At 34.5% G+C, this 14,286-nt stretch overlaps 1 protein-coding gene across 1 annotated transcript in view; it reads right to left on the bottom strand.

The window, feature by feature from the left end:
* LOC129217669 (importin-13-like) overlaps positions 1-12,491 on the bottom strand; it is a 31,286-nt gene extending 18,795 nt beyond the window's left edge. The window contains exons 1-5 of the mRNA XM_054851997.1: positions 12,205-12,491; positions 4,550-4,669; positions 2,907-3,074; positions 1,731-1,829; positions 962-1,015 (exon numbers count right to left, since the gene is read on the bottom strand). Of these exons, the coding sequence (XP_054707972.1) occupies positions 962-1,015; positions 1,731-1,829; positions 2,907-3,074; positions 4,550-4,669; positions 12,205-12,249 (486 nt within the window). The 5' untranslated portion in view covers positions 12,250-12,491. The remainder of the gene's footprint in view (positions 1-961; positions 1,016-1,730; positions 1,830-2,906; positions 3,075-4,549; positions 4,670-12,204) is intronic.
* Between the last annotated feature and the right edge of the window lie 1,795 nt (positions 12,492-14,286).

Here is a 14,286-nt window from a genome sequence, read left to right as displayed (position 1 = left end):
AGCCTCATGTGCTTGACCTTCGGCAAAAATAAGCGAACTTAAGTCAACTACAGCACATCTACATAAACAGCCTGTATAACTCATGATGAAGCGAAATCGGAAACGTCGTCAGTCAAATCTTTCTCGCAAAACTAAAATAGCTTCTCGAGAAAGTACTTGTCACGAAACTTAGTCCCTTGAATAAAGGCAAAAACAAATGCAACATGTTAGACATGAAAATCAAATTAGTAGACTTTCTTTCTTTTGGTGCTTATTGCACGGGTTTATTTTGATGAGGACTACAATCTGAGTGTCTTGCCTTTGTTACACATACTTTTATTATAGAACATACAAATAAATAGCACATTGAAAGAATTTACATCAGAAAGAGGGGAAAGTACATCCGGTGCGAGGGTATCTTGATCCACCGCCTCAAGTGGGAGAAGCAATGGCTTAGACCACTCGGCCACTGAGATCCCAATTAGTAGACTTAGTAAACAAAAAAATTCAGGCAGCGAAAACTACCTGCATTTGTCGCACGCAGGTAGCGTGTGACACAGTGTGCAACACCAAATGTGCGCCGATCCCGAACTGACAAAATATGGCAACTGATTGTTGATATGGTGAATTTTGATGACTGTCATGTGTTTAGTGACACTCCCAATGTTAAGACAAATCGATTGACATAAGAATTACCAAAATTGACCAAGGCGTTTAGCCCCTAGAACACCACATAGGAACAGACATACATACATAGACTAATAAACACATTACCCTACTTTCCTTGGCGCACACGCAGTTGGGTAAAAAGGAGTGCTATGCTTTGAACATTTCAATGTACAAATTAATATTTTTTAACATCAAATTTAAATAATAATACGTTATAAAAATTTTGCATGAAAGTGATTTTGATGGTATTAAAATCTGTTATAAATAAAAGATTTACAAAAGCTTTAAAGTAATGTATTTAAATATAAATTACCTCTTCAGATAGGACAGTCAATAATTCTAACAAGACATGAGCAACTTGCTGTGGCTAGATAAAAGATAAACACTTTAAATTCCTGTACATTTTCACAATCAAATTGTATGCAGAAAATCAAATTCTTAAGCATTATATATCTAGTAAATTACCGCCCATTAGCCAGGGCTAAAGCAGAAATACATGAAACACACTGCCAGCTCAGTCATTTCCAGCCGAGGAATGCAGTTTCGTGCTTAAGCATTATTAAACAAATATTCTTAAGCATTAAAGAAAGGATACAGAATGATTAATAATACCATTCATAACAATAATGTAACTTAAAAAAAAAAAAAAAAAACTCATATGAAACAATACATAAAATTCACACAAAAATTAGAATATAAAAGATTGTTTCAATATTTTTTTCCCACCACTGCCAAACAAAAGTTTATTGTTAAAGGCAACAATACAAAATAAATAAGGAGAAACAATTAAAATAGAGAAATTCAAAATTGTTCAGCAAAAAAAAAAAAAAGGAGCATTATACGAATTTGGTGTGTTCTAATATCTTACGTTATTCTTGAATGTGTTGTTTGTTTGTTTTTAGCTTGTTCAGATATCAGATAATTTTACTTACTTTTGCAAGCCTTATGTTATAGTGGTGCATGAGAAGTTTTGAAACATCTTAAATAAAAATTTTAAAAAATATATGGAGTAAAAAAGTTTTGGCTTACAGCCTAGAAAAGATAGTATGCTGGCAATACAGCTTAAAAATACATTAACTTACACTAGCATTAGGAATATTCTGTGGTTGAAATGCATTCATCAGATCTTGAATTGCAGATGGCCAAAAATCAGCTATTGTTTGAATAATGAAAGAAGACACCTGTAAGTAAAAGAAAAAACTTAATACATATTGGGATGAATTAATAAGACTATAATTACATGAATAAATAATAATAAAAGGAATACATAAGGAGTAGAAATTCCTACAGGGGAAGGTGGGGCAGCTTGGGACACTTTTTAGACAATTATTTTCAGACATCTTATTTTCATACCAATTTTAAACAACTTTAGCTGAACATGCAATTAAGACACTTTTGCTTCAATGAAAATTTATTTTATTCCATTTTTTCATCAAATTAAATTTTCATAAAAATATTAAAAGGTCATTACAACGTCCTTACCTGCCCCACCAGGCGGAGCACTTTTGGACACCAGCAATAATCCAAATAATTGAAATCTTATTACTTAGAAAACTTTCTGCTGCTGTTTCAAGAGCAGATGCATCAACAGCAAGGAACTTTATTTTCTTTTCTAGATCTCACCATTTATGTTTTTTAAATATTTTAAAACTTTATCGAGAAAGAAAAATTGATTCTCTGTATAGCAGTAGCCATTTTCTCAATTTTAATTCATTTAAACTCATCAGATTTATTAAGTACAGAGAAAAAGGCTTTTTCTGTTCTGTACACTGGCGGAGCAGCTTGGAACAGTGTCCCAACCTGCCCCACTTAGATTGTTATTATATCTCAACTTTTTAAAAGTTAGACATAGCAGCACAATACATTTTGTAACCTTTAAATTATTATGAAAGGGCATATTTTAATTCCCACACGCTCTGAATGAAATTATTTCATTTCCACATTAAATTTTTTAATAATGAAACTACCTAAAATACAACTCTGAACCTTTCAAAACAAAGAAAATTAGACCATTCTTCAACAGTTCATGTGAGAAATTCCAAAGTACACTGAAGAGTCTCCCATCGATGATGTCCTAAGAGAACTAATTTCTGTTTACAAAATTAAAGCAGAAATTTATGGTGTCCCACCTTCCCCTATACCAAAACTGATTGTTTATATTTCAACATTCTAAACTATGATACCTTCATACTGTACCTACTTGGGAAAATACAGTAATTTGATCCAAAGTTCTAAAAGCCAACATTCTAGCTACTTACAGCAATGCAGAGCCTGGTCAAGATAATGCGAGGCCCGCAGATGTAGTTCATCAGCACTGATAGCAATTTATCCCGGAGTGGTCCATAGAATGATGCGGGAAGCTCATTCCAAGTTTTTGAAATTTTCACATGCAAAGTACTCGCTCCAAAAAACTGCACTTCCGATGGCTGTTTTAAAATTTAAAAAAGGAAAATAAGTGTTAAGATTATAAAAGCATTTTAATTCTGTACATTACATTTGTACTTGCTGAATTTACATTCAAATACAGTGAAATCTCATTACAACATACTTCAAGGGACTGCAAATTTTGTTTGTTGTAATGGGAATTTCGATGTAATAGAATCCAAGCAGTGTATTAGAAATTAAATTGGGACTGATGATGTATTTTGTGGTATTGGTATTTGTTGTAACAGAATTTTACAGTATCTCTACTTAAGTTAGATTCTGTTCAAAATAAAGATAACTCAACAACAGGGTTGGGTTTCTTCCATTACAGTAAAAGTAACTAGAAAAAACTGGAAGAATTGAAGAGAATCAAATGAAATCAACACAAAATAAAACAGTTGTTAAAAGTTTAAATTAGCATAAATGAATTCACAGATAATTATATCAAATGTAAAAAAGATGGAAATATCATTAACATTAAAAATATTACTTATGGGACACTGAACTAGAATAAACTGAACAGTGAATAAACACTCCACCTAGTAAATGAATTGCTCATAATTTTTTTGAAAAAATAAGGTTTCTTAGATGAATTGACAGTAGTAACTTCTTTCTACTAATTTCCAAAAAAAAAGACTGGAAAATGCTGTGATTGTCTACTGGTTGGGGTGTTCAATCACTGGATTGGGGCCTCTTTTTTTTATATTTCAACTCACAAAAAACATGATGCAGAACCATAAAAATTCCCAAACTTAAAAAAATAATAATTACATATGAGGCAGTAAGAAGCAAAGTGAGGAAGTGGACATTTTCAAGTTTTGAATAAAACGCGTTTAAAGATAACAGCCTAGGTAGGTCTTCATTGAATTGAGCAGCACCTACCAGGGCTACTAGTACTATCTCTTGCTCCAAGATAGAGAGGTTCACCTATCATTCGTACTGTTATCTCCACATTTTAAATTTTGCTACTTATATCCCTTTGCTTCTCACTGCCTCATATATCATCTGAAGTATTTTTATTATCGTGTGAAAATGCTACAATTTTTAACGATGGTATGAATTTTTTGAAAATGGAATTGTGCTTCAGTGTTCATTCCCAGGTTAGTGGTTAGTCAACTCAACTACTTTTGGTTACAAGCATCAAAATTCACAGGTATTTACAGGATATGTAGTTATTCCAGCATATGGTTTTAGAGGCAGTTTGAAACATGATGACTTAATTTTAATGAAACGAAAGTGTTTACATTAAGATAGGTTTCTCAACTTTCTCTTGCAATATTCAGTCTTTCATCATTTGAAAAGTAATCAGCTTGAACAGTTTGAATAATAGGATTTTTTTAAATCTTGTCATTCTCATGAATTACTATTTATGACACTAGAAAAAGTTCGACTATTGCATGTAAAGTAGCTCATTCAACACTAGATGAATAATTTTTCAAAAAAAAAAAAAGAGAACTGGTTGAATCATGATACTTGCTTTAGATGGATTCAAAAGCTCCCATGCAAAGTTCCAAGCTTCAGACGACATTTGTGCCAAAATAAGAAATTGGTTGGCTTCAGCCTGGCTCTGTACATCGCTGTAAAACTGATGGAGGGTCTGAAATGTAAACAAACAAAGAACTGTAGTGTCACCATCAAAACAAATGAAGGTTTGAGATTCCTGGAAGAGTGGTCTGTGGTAGGTTTTCTGCTTAGCTGCTTCAGCTTTGTTTTCGGACTTGGTTTGTTGGTTTTCTTGCTTGGCTTTTCGTCGTTGTGTAATTGGTCTTTGCGGTGTTCTTTGGGGTTTTCGGTGTCTGTTGGACTTGTTATGGTTTTGCTTCGTAGCTCGGAAGAAAATGGCGGCGTATTGTGATGTCGGCAAGGCATTATCCTTTTGAGGGCAGTGTGGTTTATGGTTGTTTTCTGTTTTTGTGGTGGTTGGGGTTGGCTTGTTTAGCGGTTTAAGGTAAGTCCCTTTGTTTTTTTGCATGTTTTTGTGGGTTTTTTGTTTCGGGGGGTGAGTGGTCTGCTCGTGGTTGCCATGGGGTCCATGGAATGCGAGGAAGGACTGAAAGTGGACTATGTTGGTGATGAGTTTGCTATTACTAGGGTGGCTAGCATTCAGCAGAAATGCCAATACGCAGCGGAGAATGGTACTACTATGTTCCCCGTTTTCTTTACGTCTGTCAGTCAGAAAAAATTACCACAAAATAAACCTAAAATTCTGAAGGACAACCTATTAAAACAGGTTGAAGATAGGGAAGGTACAGGAAACAGAATCAAATTCACTCGCAACAACCAACTGATAGTGGAGACAAATAAACTAGACTGTGCTATTAAATTGGCAAATATTGTTCAATTGGCAGGCATTGAAGTCGAGAGTACAGTGCACATGGAAAATTATACCTCCAAATTCTTATTAAGAAACATATCAACGGAAATTCCATTAACCGAACTGGTAGAGGAATTGGAAGAGGCCAATTACATAAAAGTTGCAGAGGCAAGAAGATTTTGTGCAAAGGGTAGTCAAGGGAAATCACCCACTGAATCTATTCTAATCAACATATTTGGGAAAAATATACCTAAAACCATTGTTGTTTGGCTCAGCAATCAAAAAATCAATCCTTTCTATGATCGTCCTAGACAATGTCTTTCTTGTAAGGCATTCAACCACGCCACGAAGAATTGCAAAGAGGTAGCTAAGTGCATGAACTGTGGTCAGAATCACTCGGAAGAACCTTGTATGAATCCTCCCCATTGTGCCAATTGTGACAATGACCACCGGGCTAATTACAATCAATGTCCCGCTAGAATCAAGGAAGAAAGCATATTACGGTATAAGGCGCAGGAACAACTTACATTGGCTGAAGCTAAAAGAAGGTTTCGAGCTAATCAAATGACTAGTTATGCTACAATCACCAAAAATGGCACGCCTAACAACATCACGAGAGAGGACCTAAATGATGCAATTCAGCAAGTTACCCTTGTTTGTGAGAAAAAAATAGCTGAAGCTCAACAAGACACTATCACTGCTATGAAAAAGATTTTCGAGAGCTCTCTTGAGCAGATTCATAAAAGCATATTGGATAATGTTACTCACACCATCGCCAAATCGATGGAACACTCCTGTAATAAGTTGGATATTAAGTTTGGTTCTGATTCCGAACATAAAGGTAAAAAAGCAAAAATTAAAGGAAATTTTTTGATGGCACCCCCTCTGGGGACTTCACATAGCTTTCTCAGCACTCCCGGGGATGATGGCGTTCCCTCCGCGGATGTGGCCAATCGGTAGGCCTGTGGTGTACCAGGGCCTTTGTGGGTTTGTTTTTCGTTGCGGGTTTTCTTTCTCATATGTCCTTTTCTTGTGTTCAGTGGAACGCGAGGAGCGTCTTAAACAAAGGCACCTGGTTTTCGAACTCTTTTTTTTCTAATGCCTCAGTTTTGGCTATTCAAGAGACTTTTTTAAAAATCGGAGGGAGCTTTGCTCTTCCCTGCAAGAACATTTATCGTTTAGATCGTCCTAACCGCCCGGGTGGCGGCATTTTATTTGCCATTAACAATAAAATTCCCTACAAAAGTATCGATATGAATTTACCTTCATCTGACATTGAAGCTATTGGCATAAAATTTTTTTTGAAGAATAGTAAGACTTTACAGATGTTCAACTTTTATTCGCCCAAAGGGAAATGGGACTCTAATTGGCTCGACAATTTTCAAAAATTTTTGATCCCTCCATTTATCCTCTTTGGAGACTTTAATATCCACCATAATGCTTTGGGTAGCAATCACAACTCCTCTGATGCCGACAAAGTCTTAAATTGGATTACTGATAACAATATTTGCCTGCTTAACACACATATACCGACACACTATTCCCACGGTAGTACTGGGTCTCTTCTTGATTTAACTTTATGCTCTGCCGATATCTTTTCTGACATGCATATAAACATACACTCTGATCTGTTTGATAGTGGCCATCATCCCATCCAACTGTTTATAAATTTTAACACGGACCAAGTCCAAACCTACACTTATACATGCTGGCAAACTTTTCTTAGTAGTATTAAGGAGAACCTCCAATGCGTCGACTCATCAGGCACTTTCCTGATTAAAAAAGTTATATCTGATGCTATTAACAAAAGTAAAAAAAATAACCAAAAGAAAGTACACGGGAACTCCCCTTGGTGGAATGCTGAATGCAGATATTATCTAGGCCAAAAACGCAAAGCCTTGAGGATAGCTAAAAAAACACTTTCTAGAGAAAAGTGGATGGTTTACAAAAAATTGGCTGCCAAACTGCGTCAGATTTGTTGGAGCAGTAAAAGAGCGTACTGGGGCAAGACTTGCGATGCAGCAGTAAAAAGCAATAATATCTTTAAGATTTTAAAGTCTCTGGTCAACCGATCGTCCGACAACATTAAGTCAAACTTTATCCTTAATTCTGGAAACATATCACTCTATACTCCGGTGGCTCAAGCTAATGCTTTCGCCATATCTCTTCAAAAACCCAAAGTTAAGATGGGGATTCCATTTGACCTCAGTGGCCCTTCAGTCGATAATTTTGATGAGCCGTTCTCCTTTGAAGAGCTCCAAAACGCGATCAACAAGGCTCGGAATACCTCCCCTGAACCCGATGGTATACCTAGCAAGGCTCTGAAGCTTCTTGACTATAACCATCATCGTACACTTCTGCAGGAAATTAATCTTAGCTGGAGTTCTGGTAATAGCCCAGACAACTGGAAAAAGTCTACGATCATCCCTTTGTTTAAGAAAGGGAAAGACCGGAATGATTTAGCATCATATAAACCCATTTCTCTCACCTCTACCATCGCAAAAACGATGGAACGTATGATTTTGGCGAGAATGATGAAATCTGTTGTCAATTTCTCAAATTTTCCTAATAACCAGTGTGGGTTTCTCTCCTTTTGAGGGTGTGACATTATTCAAGCTCAAATACACCACTGATTTTGTGAAGCTCGATCCCTCAGAAAATTTTTCATTCTTATTGCCCTCGATTTAAAAGCAGCATACGACTTAGTCTGGATCGACGGACTAATATTCAAGATGTTGAGAATGGGAATTAGCAATAACGCAGCTTTATGGATCTATAATTTTCTTTCTGACAGAAAGTTCAACGTCAAATGGAGAGATGTTCTATCTGTGGAAAAAACTCACTTTAGAGGTGTCCCTCAGGGCGCTGTACTCAGTCCTTTATTATTCCAAATTTATATCCAGGATTTGAAAGACAGTGTCCCTACTAATGTTAATTTTATTACCTTTGCCGATGATATCTTTCTGTACTGTTCCGGGTCAGACTTAGACCTAGTCATGAGTCGATTGCAGGATGCCCTTTCTCACATCCAAAATTGGTGCAACACATGGCAGATGAAAATTGTTCCAAGCAAATGTGAGGCTATAAACTTTTCGAACAAGAAACTGAAACCAAGTATCAACTTTAAAATTGACGGCATTGATATCCCATTCGCTGATAAAATAAAAATTTTGGGTCTTAATTTTTCAAAAAATCTTACATTTCATGATCATTTTAAACATATAGCGCAAAAAACCTCCAAGGATATCAATGTTTTCAAATTCATTTCTTCCAAGAAATGGGGAGCCAGGTCTGCCCACTTACTTAGGATCGGGAATATGTGCATACGTAGCAGGTTGGATTATGGATGTCACGTTTTTGTTTCATTTTCTAAATCTAGTAGGAAAATCATTGATACAGTCTTCCACTCCTACCTCCGGGTCGCTACAGGACTGCCTTCTTTTACTCCCTTACCTATTTTACTCAAGGAAGCTGGTGAAATGCCACTGCAATTGCGACACAATATGCTGGCGAATATCTTTTACATCCGTCAGATTAGTTTGAAAGAGGAGTCGCCCATTGGAAAATTTTTAGCTTCCTTCGCCATGGAATCCCGTCCGGCTAGAAAACATCAACACCCCTGGCGATTTCATGCTCCAATCTCCTTAGAAATCTCAATGTTTTCCCAAGTCAAATCATTCCTTTGAATAAGCCGGTTGGCGCAGGAATTAATTGTAAAATTCATATCAATAGCCTTCCTTTTCAGAATAAAGATTTACCTCCAGACGCAATAAAAAGCCTATTTCTGGAGTGTAAGAACCATCTCTTTTCTAGCTGCAACATAATTGCCACCGACGCTTCAAAAAAAGGTGACTCAGTCGCCATTGGGATTGTAAACTTTAATTCTGGTGAAGAACTTATGGGCAGAGTCCCTTCTATAAATTCTGTGTTTACTGCTGAAGGCCTAGCCATTTGGTTGGCCATCATTAGACTCTGCAAAAACAATGTTAGGAACATCATTCTATCGGATAGTCTATCTGTGCTTACCTCACTGGTAGCAGTTCATGTTAAATCTCCCTGGATATCGCTTATGATAAGGAAAGCTATTGAAAACAGAGCCGGATTGGTGTCGGATATCTGGCTCATCTGGACACCAGCTCATGTTGGGATTACTGAAAACGAGAGAGCTGATGAATTGGCTAATCTTGGGCATTCCTTGAACCTAATCCTTCATTGGGTTTCGTGCAGTGATATCATTCAGACTATTAAGAAAAACACTTGGGAAGAGTGTAATTCAACTTGGGAGAACTCAAAATATGCTGTCAACTTTGACCATCTTTCCTCTATCACGAAAGATAATAGATTAATCACCAAAAGCAGGTATTGGGATGTGCTATTCTCAAAACTTAGGACAAGGACTCTAATGACTTACGATAACCTCTACAAAATCAATAAGTCTCACTCGCCAATGTGCCCCTCCTGCAATGTAAGGGACTCTGCAGATCATTTTCTTCTATCATGTCAGGCTTTCGAGAATCAGAGAGAGGTGCTCAGGAAAGCCGTTGGGTGTACCCCTCTCTCCTTTGGCTCTGTGTTGTGGCTTGAGGGTTGTGCCTTTCGTCGTGTTCCTGCTGTTTGCAGGTTCCTTGGTCTCTGTGATCGGTTTTAACTTTCCTGTTGTTGGGTTTTCTTGATCTTGTTGTTTCCATAGCAGTAGATTAATGGAGGCAAAGCCGAAGTAGCGAAGCAGAAGCCTCAATTAACATTTGAATGAATGAATGAATGAATAAATGAAAACAAATGAGAAAATCATGAAAAAAAAAGACAAGCAAAGTGAAAGAAATAAACAATTGTAAAAAAATTCAGTACTTGAGACCTGAATTCATTTTATGTACAAATCAATGTAATTTAACCCTTAGCAGGGGAGGTGCGGTCTCACAAGCCGCTCAAAAGTTCATCCCACCACCCCTATTTTATTTTCAGTCGGATTGAATGGTTTTTCCCCCCAATAGCTTTTTGCTTTGTGACCTTGAACACCTCCCTTGCTTATCAGTATCTTTTGGCAAGTGCATCTGGTTTAAATTTAACTGCATTCTTTAGAAGCGGTCTGTGAGAACAGCACCTCCCCATCAGCGTTAGCATTTTCCGCTGTAGTAGACATGGTCCTTAACGTTAGATCCATGGATATAAGCAGACTTAGATAAAATGAAAAGCTTTCTGCAAACACAAATCCTAACTGGAAAATTTTCTGCAAATAATTATTTTGCCTAATTCACCCTTGTGAATCAAGAATTAAATTTATATTCAAATATGAAAGAGACAAAAAAAAGTGCTTTAAATTATTTAATATTTTTTACAATAACATATTAGTTCTTATTTTTCACCAACTGAAGAAAACTGCCAAAACCATTACCTTTTTCACACACGTGCTTTAAAAGGCTTTAGGAGAAAGGCTTTAACAGAAATGAACTGGGATTTTTTTTTTAAATTTCTTTTTTAAAAAATTATTTTTTTATTAACGTTAGCAGTTTCAAAAAAATTTCTGCAGACTCAAAAATTTTCTGCAAACGCCGTTCGCCGCGTTCGTCTATATTATGCAAGACTGGATATAAGTTCATTTATCTTATCCGCGTTATGCGGAAGAAATGAAAAATATTCTAGATGAGGTTGAGAATTGTTTGAAATGTTTACAAAAGTTACGCAATGATGTTCTAAGGACAATAAAGGCTGAATTATTCTTGGAAATATGACGTGAAATACTAATAGTTAAAGGACTGTCAAAATTTTCCCGTAATGTGATATAACCAATTTCCTGATATTAAAATGTCCTGTATATATTAAAGAACTAAAATAAAATCATTAATTGATGATAGATTTATTTTTATTATGCATAGTAAATTATTTACTACAACATAGGATTTCTCTCGAAAAATCTTTAGACACTTGCTAAATTTCCTTGGAAAAGGTTTATTTCAGTTCAAAATTTAATTACATTGTTTTAGCCGTATTAACGAAAGTACAAAGGATATTGAAGGCAAGTGACAGGAATTTATCTTAATTACACGATTAAAAAAAAAAAATTAAAGTAAAGCGGTCTCTGAGACCTCACGTCTCCTACTTTTTCACCTCCCTTGTTAATTTCTTTCATCCCATTAACACATGTGCATATACGTAGGCAATAGATAACACACAAAAGCTATGCAAGCAGTAATGACAAATGCCAGATGATGCATAAAAATCTTTTGAGTTCAGCATGGGCGGATGTCTGGGGGAGGGGGCTAAGACTCCAGACAAAAAATAGCCTTAAAATTTAAAGATGAAAACAACAAGATTGCTTAAAGTATACTTTCGAAGTTTAAGACTTAAAAGCAGTTTAGTGAACAAGTTAGTGCTGCTAAAATTAATCGATATTAATAAGCTATTGACTTCAAAAAAATGGTTAAAACTAATTAGCTTAGCCGTGAATTAAACGCGTAGAACATTAACAAACCAACTCCATAAAATATTTCTAAAATAACAGCTGGATTTTATCAAACATTAAAAGATAACAAATAGTTGAATGCCATTTAATTTGTAAAAAGTGGTTGAGAGAGAATATTAAATTAAACACACGGTCACTTTAATACTTACTATGTAGTTAAATTCAATAAACACAACCACACGTTAATAATAAGAAACAACTTTGGAAAAAGGGGAATGGTTGAAAGCATTTTTAAAGGTTTCTAATTCAATAATTTTAGCGTCTCAGAACAATTTGTATAAAAACAGGATGTGAAATCAACATCGGTAAATAATAGTTATTTAGTAATTCAGAGGTATTTTTTAAAGTTTATACTTACTCTTTCTATGTTTTCTACAGTAAATTGGCTGTTTATGTCTTCCATGTTGATAAATTGTCAAATAATAAAGTATCATGTCCAATGAATGCACATAATGGAAATAGCTTTTACCGTAAGCCTAAATAATAACAGATAAAATTATTGCATATAGACAAGAATTTTCTTTAAACATGACTGATACGTCAAAATTTGTAATATCGCACAGCCGAACTGAACTATCATAATTTTTTGACATAAATTTAGACAGGTGTAATTAATTCGCAATAAAATTTGTTAACTCTTGCCGGCGTTTAGCATGATTGTTTTCAAAAATAGTAAACAAAAATTTTTCCGATCTACAAACGTTAAACTTGTGTCGCCATCTATTGGCCAGAAACGGAGATAATTCCTCTTACCCCTTTTATAACGGTACATTTCCTTTTTATATATTGTTTAAACACATTATTTTGCTTCTTTTAATAAAAAATAAACCGATATTTTTTGTGAAATAAATACATTTTATTTAAAGATATTTTTTTCCGTTTTCAACAAGCTGATTCATTTTTTTTAAATATAGTTAACCCTTAAATGTTTAGTCTGTATGTACACATCAAGTTCTACGACCGTAAGCTCCGTTAGGTGTCAATGACCTTTAGTTCAGTGAACAGCACAACAGAGTAGAACTGATGTTGTGGTCTGCTGTGTTTGTTGCATATTTCTCTGTTAAAAATCATGGATTTCAAGTAGCAAACACCAAATTAGCGATCATAATGAAAGCATAACAAAGTTCTCCAGCCGAATATCATCGAAACTGCAAATTTTCATTCATAATTTCGAATTTTAAAAGAAAGTCCTTGTGAAATCAGGTAAGCACACTGCTTTCGTTCCTATTTATTTATTTTTCTTGTGGTTTTAAACTAAGAAATTCACGACAAAATGTATTTATGTTGAAGCTAAGGTTTTGCCTTAAGTGTTGAAATTTTTTATTAGTTATGACAAGAACTATTCTTATGTACGTAATATAAAAACCGGCATGGTTTAGGTGCATAACGGGAAATGTTTGTTTTATTATCCAAGAGTGAATGACCTCTTATATCGAGCCTGCGCGCTATGTTTACATAACGTTTATGTGCAGTTATTTCTGCAATTAACAGAAAAGTTATTTCATGATATTGAAAGTTTATCAAAGAATACCTTCAATAGTAAGTTTTTAATTATATTCAAATTATTTATTTTTTAAGAAATATTTTTTTTTAATATAAATTTTAGATTGCCTGTGAATAATTTATTGGTTCATATTTCGTTAATGACTGATTATCAGAAAAATAATTGTTTTCGATAATTTTTTAATAGTTAACATATGTGTGCTTACTGTTTGGAGTGTTGTTGATGTGTGTAGTTTTAACTGGGTAATGTATGAAAGTATTAAAAAAAATTTTTTTTTAGTGTGCTATTATAAAAAACGAGCCTTGATTAAATTTTCTGAAGACAATTTCATTTTCTTCCTATGTATTTTTCTTTTTTTTCTCTCTCTTTTATATGATAAAATTATAGATGGATTAAATTTATTCTGAGTAATATGTATGGATGAAAATAGTTATTGCATTTATATATGCCATTATACACACATAATTGTTTTTTATTCAATGTTTGTTATTTATATATTGTTTTATTGTTCATTTGAAATCATTTATAAAATTGTGATAAAATCTTAAATCCTCAGTGTTGAACTTTTCTATGATGAGAGAAGGAAAAGCTATGTTTCTTTTCATTTTGAAACTAAATAATTTCCGTCGAAATGTATTCGATTATTTTCTTAATGTTTCAAATTAATGTTTAAACCTCTTCTCTCCCCCCCCCCCCCCAAAAAAAGTAAAATAAAGTTTTTACTATTAAATCCTTATTTAAAGTAAAATATCTACTTTCTAATCCAGCAGAACTAAGGTGTTAATCTTAACATAAGCTTCAATAACTACCAAAACTATTTTTATTTGACTACGCTCTTTTTGCTCCTGCATCTCTTTCTAGGATTAATTGACAACTCTCCCCCTACCGTACCTTAATCTTTATACCTTATTTTTTTTATTTATTTATTTATTTATT

This window comes from Uloborus diversus, chromosome 2 (genome assembly GCF_026930045.1).
Source record: "Uloborus diversus isolate 005 chromosome 2, Udiv.v.3.1, whole genome shotgun sequence".
NCBI classification, from domain to species: Eukaryota; Metazoa; Arthropoda; class Arachnida; order Araneae; family Uloboridae; genus Uloborus; species Uloborus diversus.
This window is presented reverse-complemented; position numbering and strand designations above follow the sequence as displayed.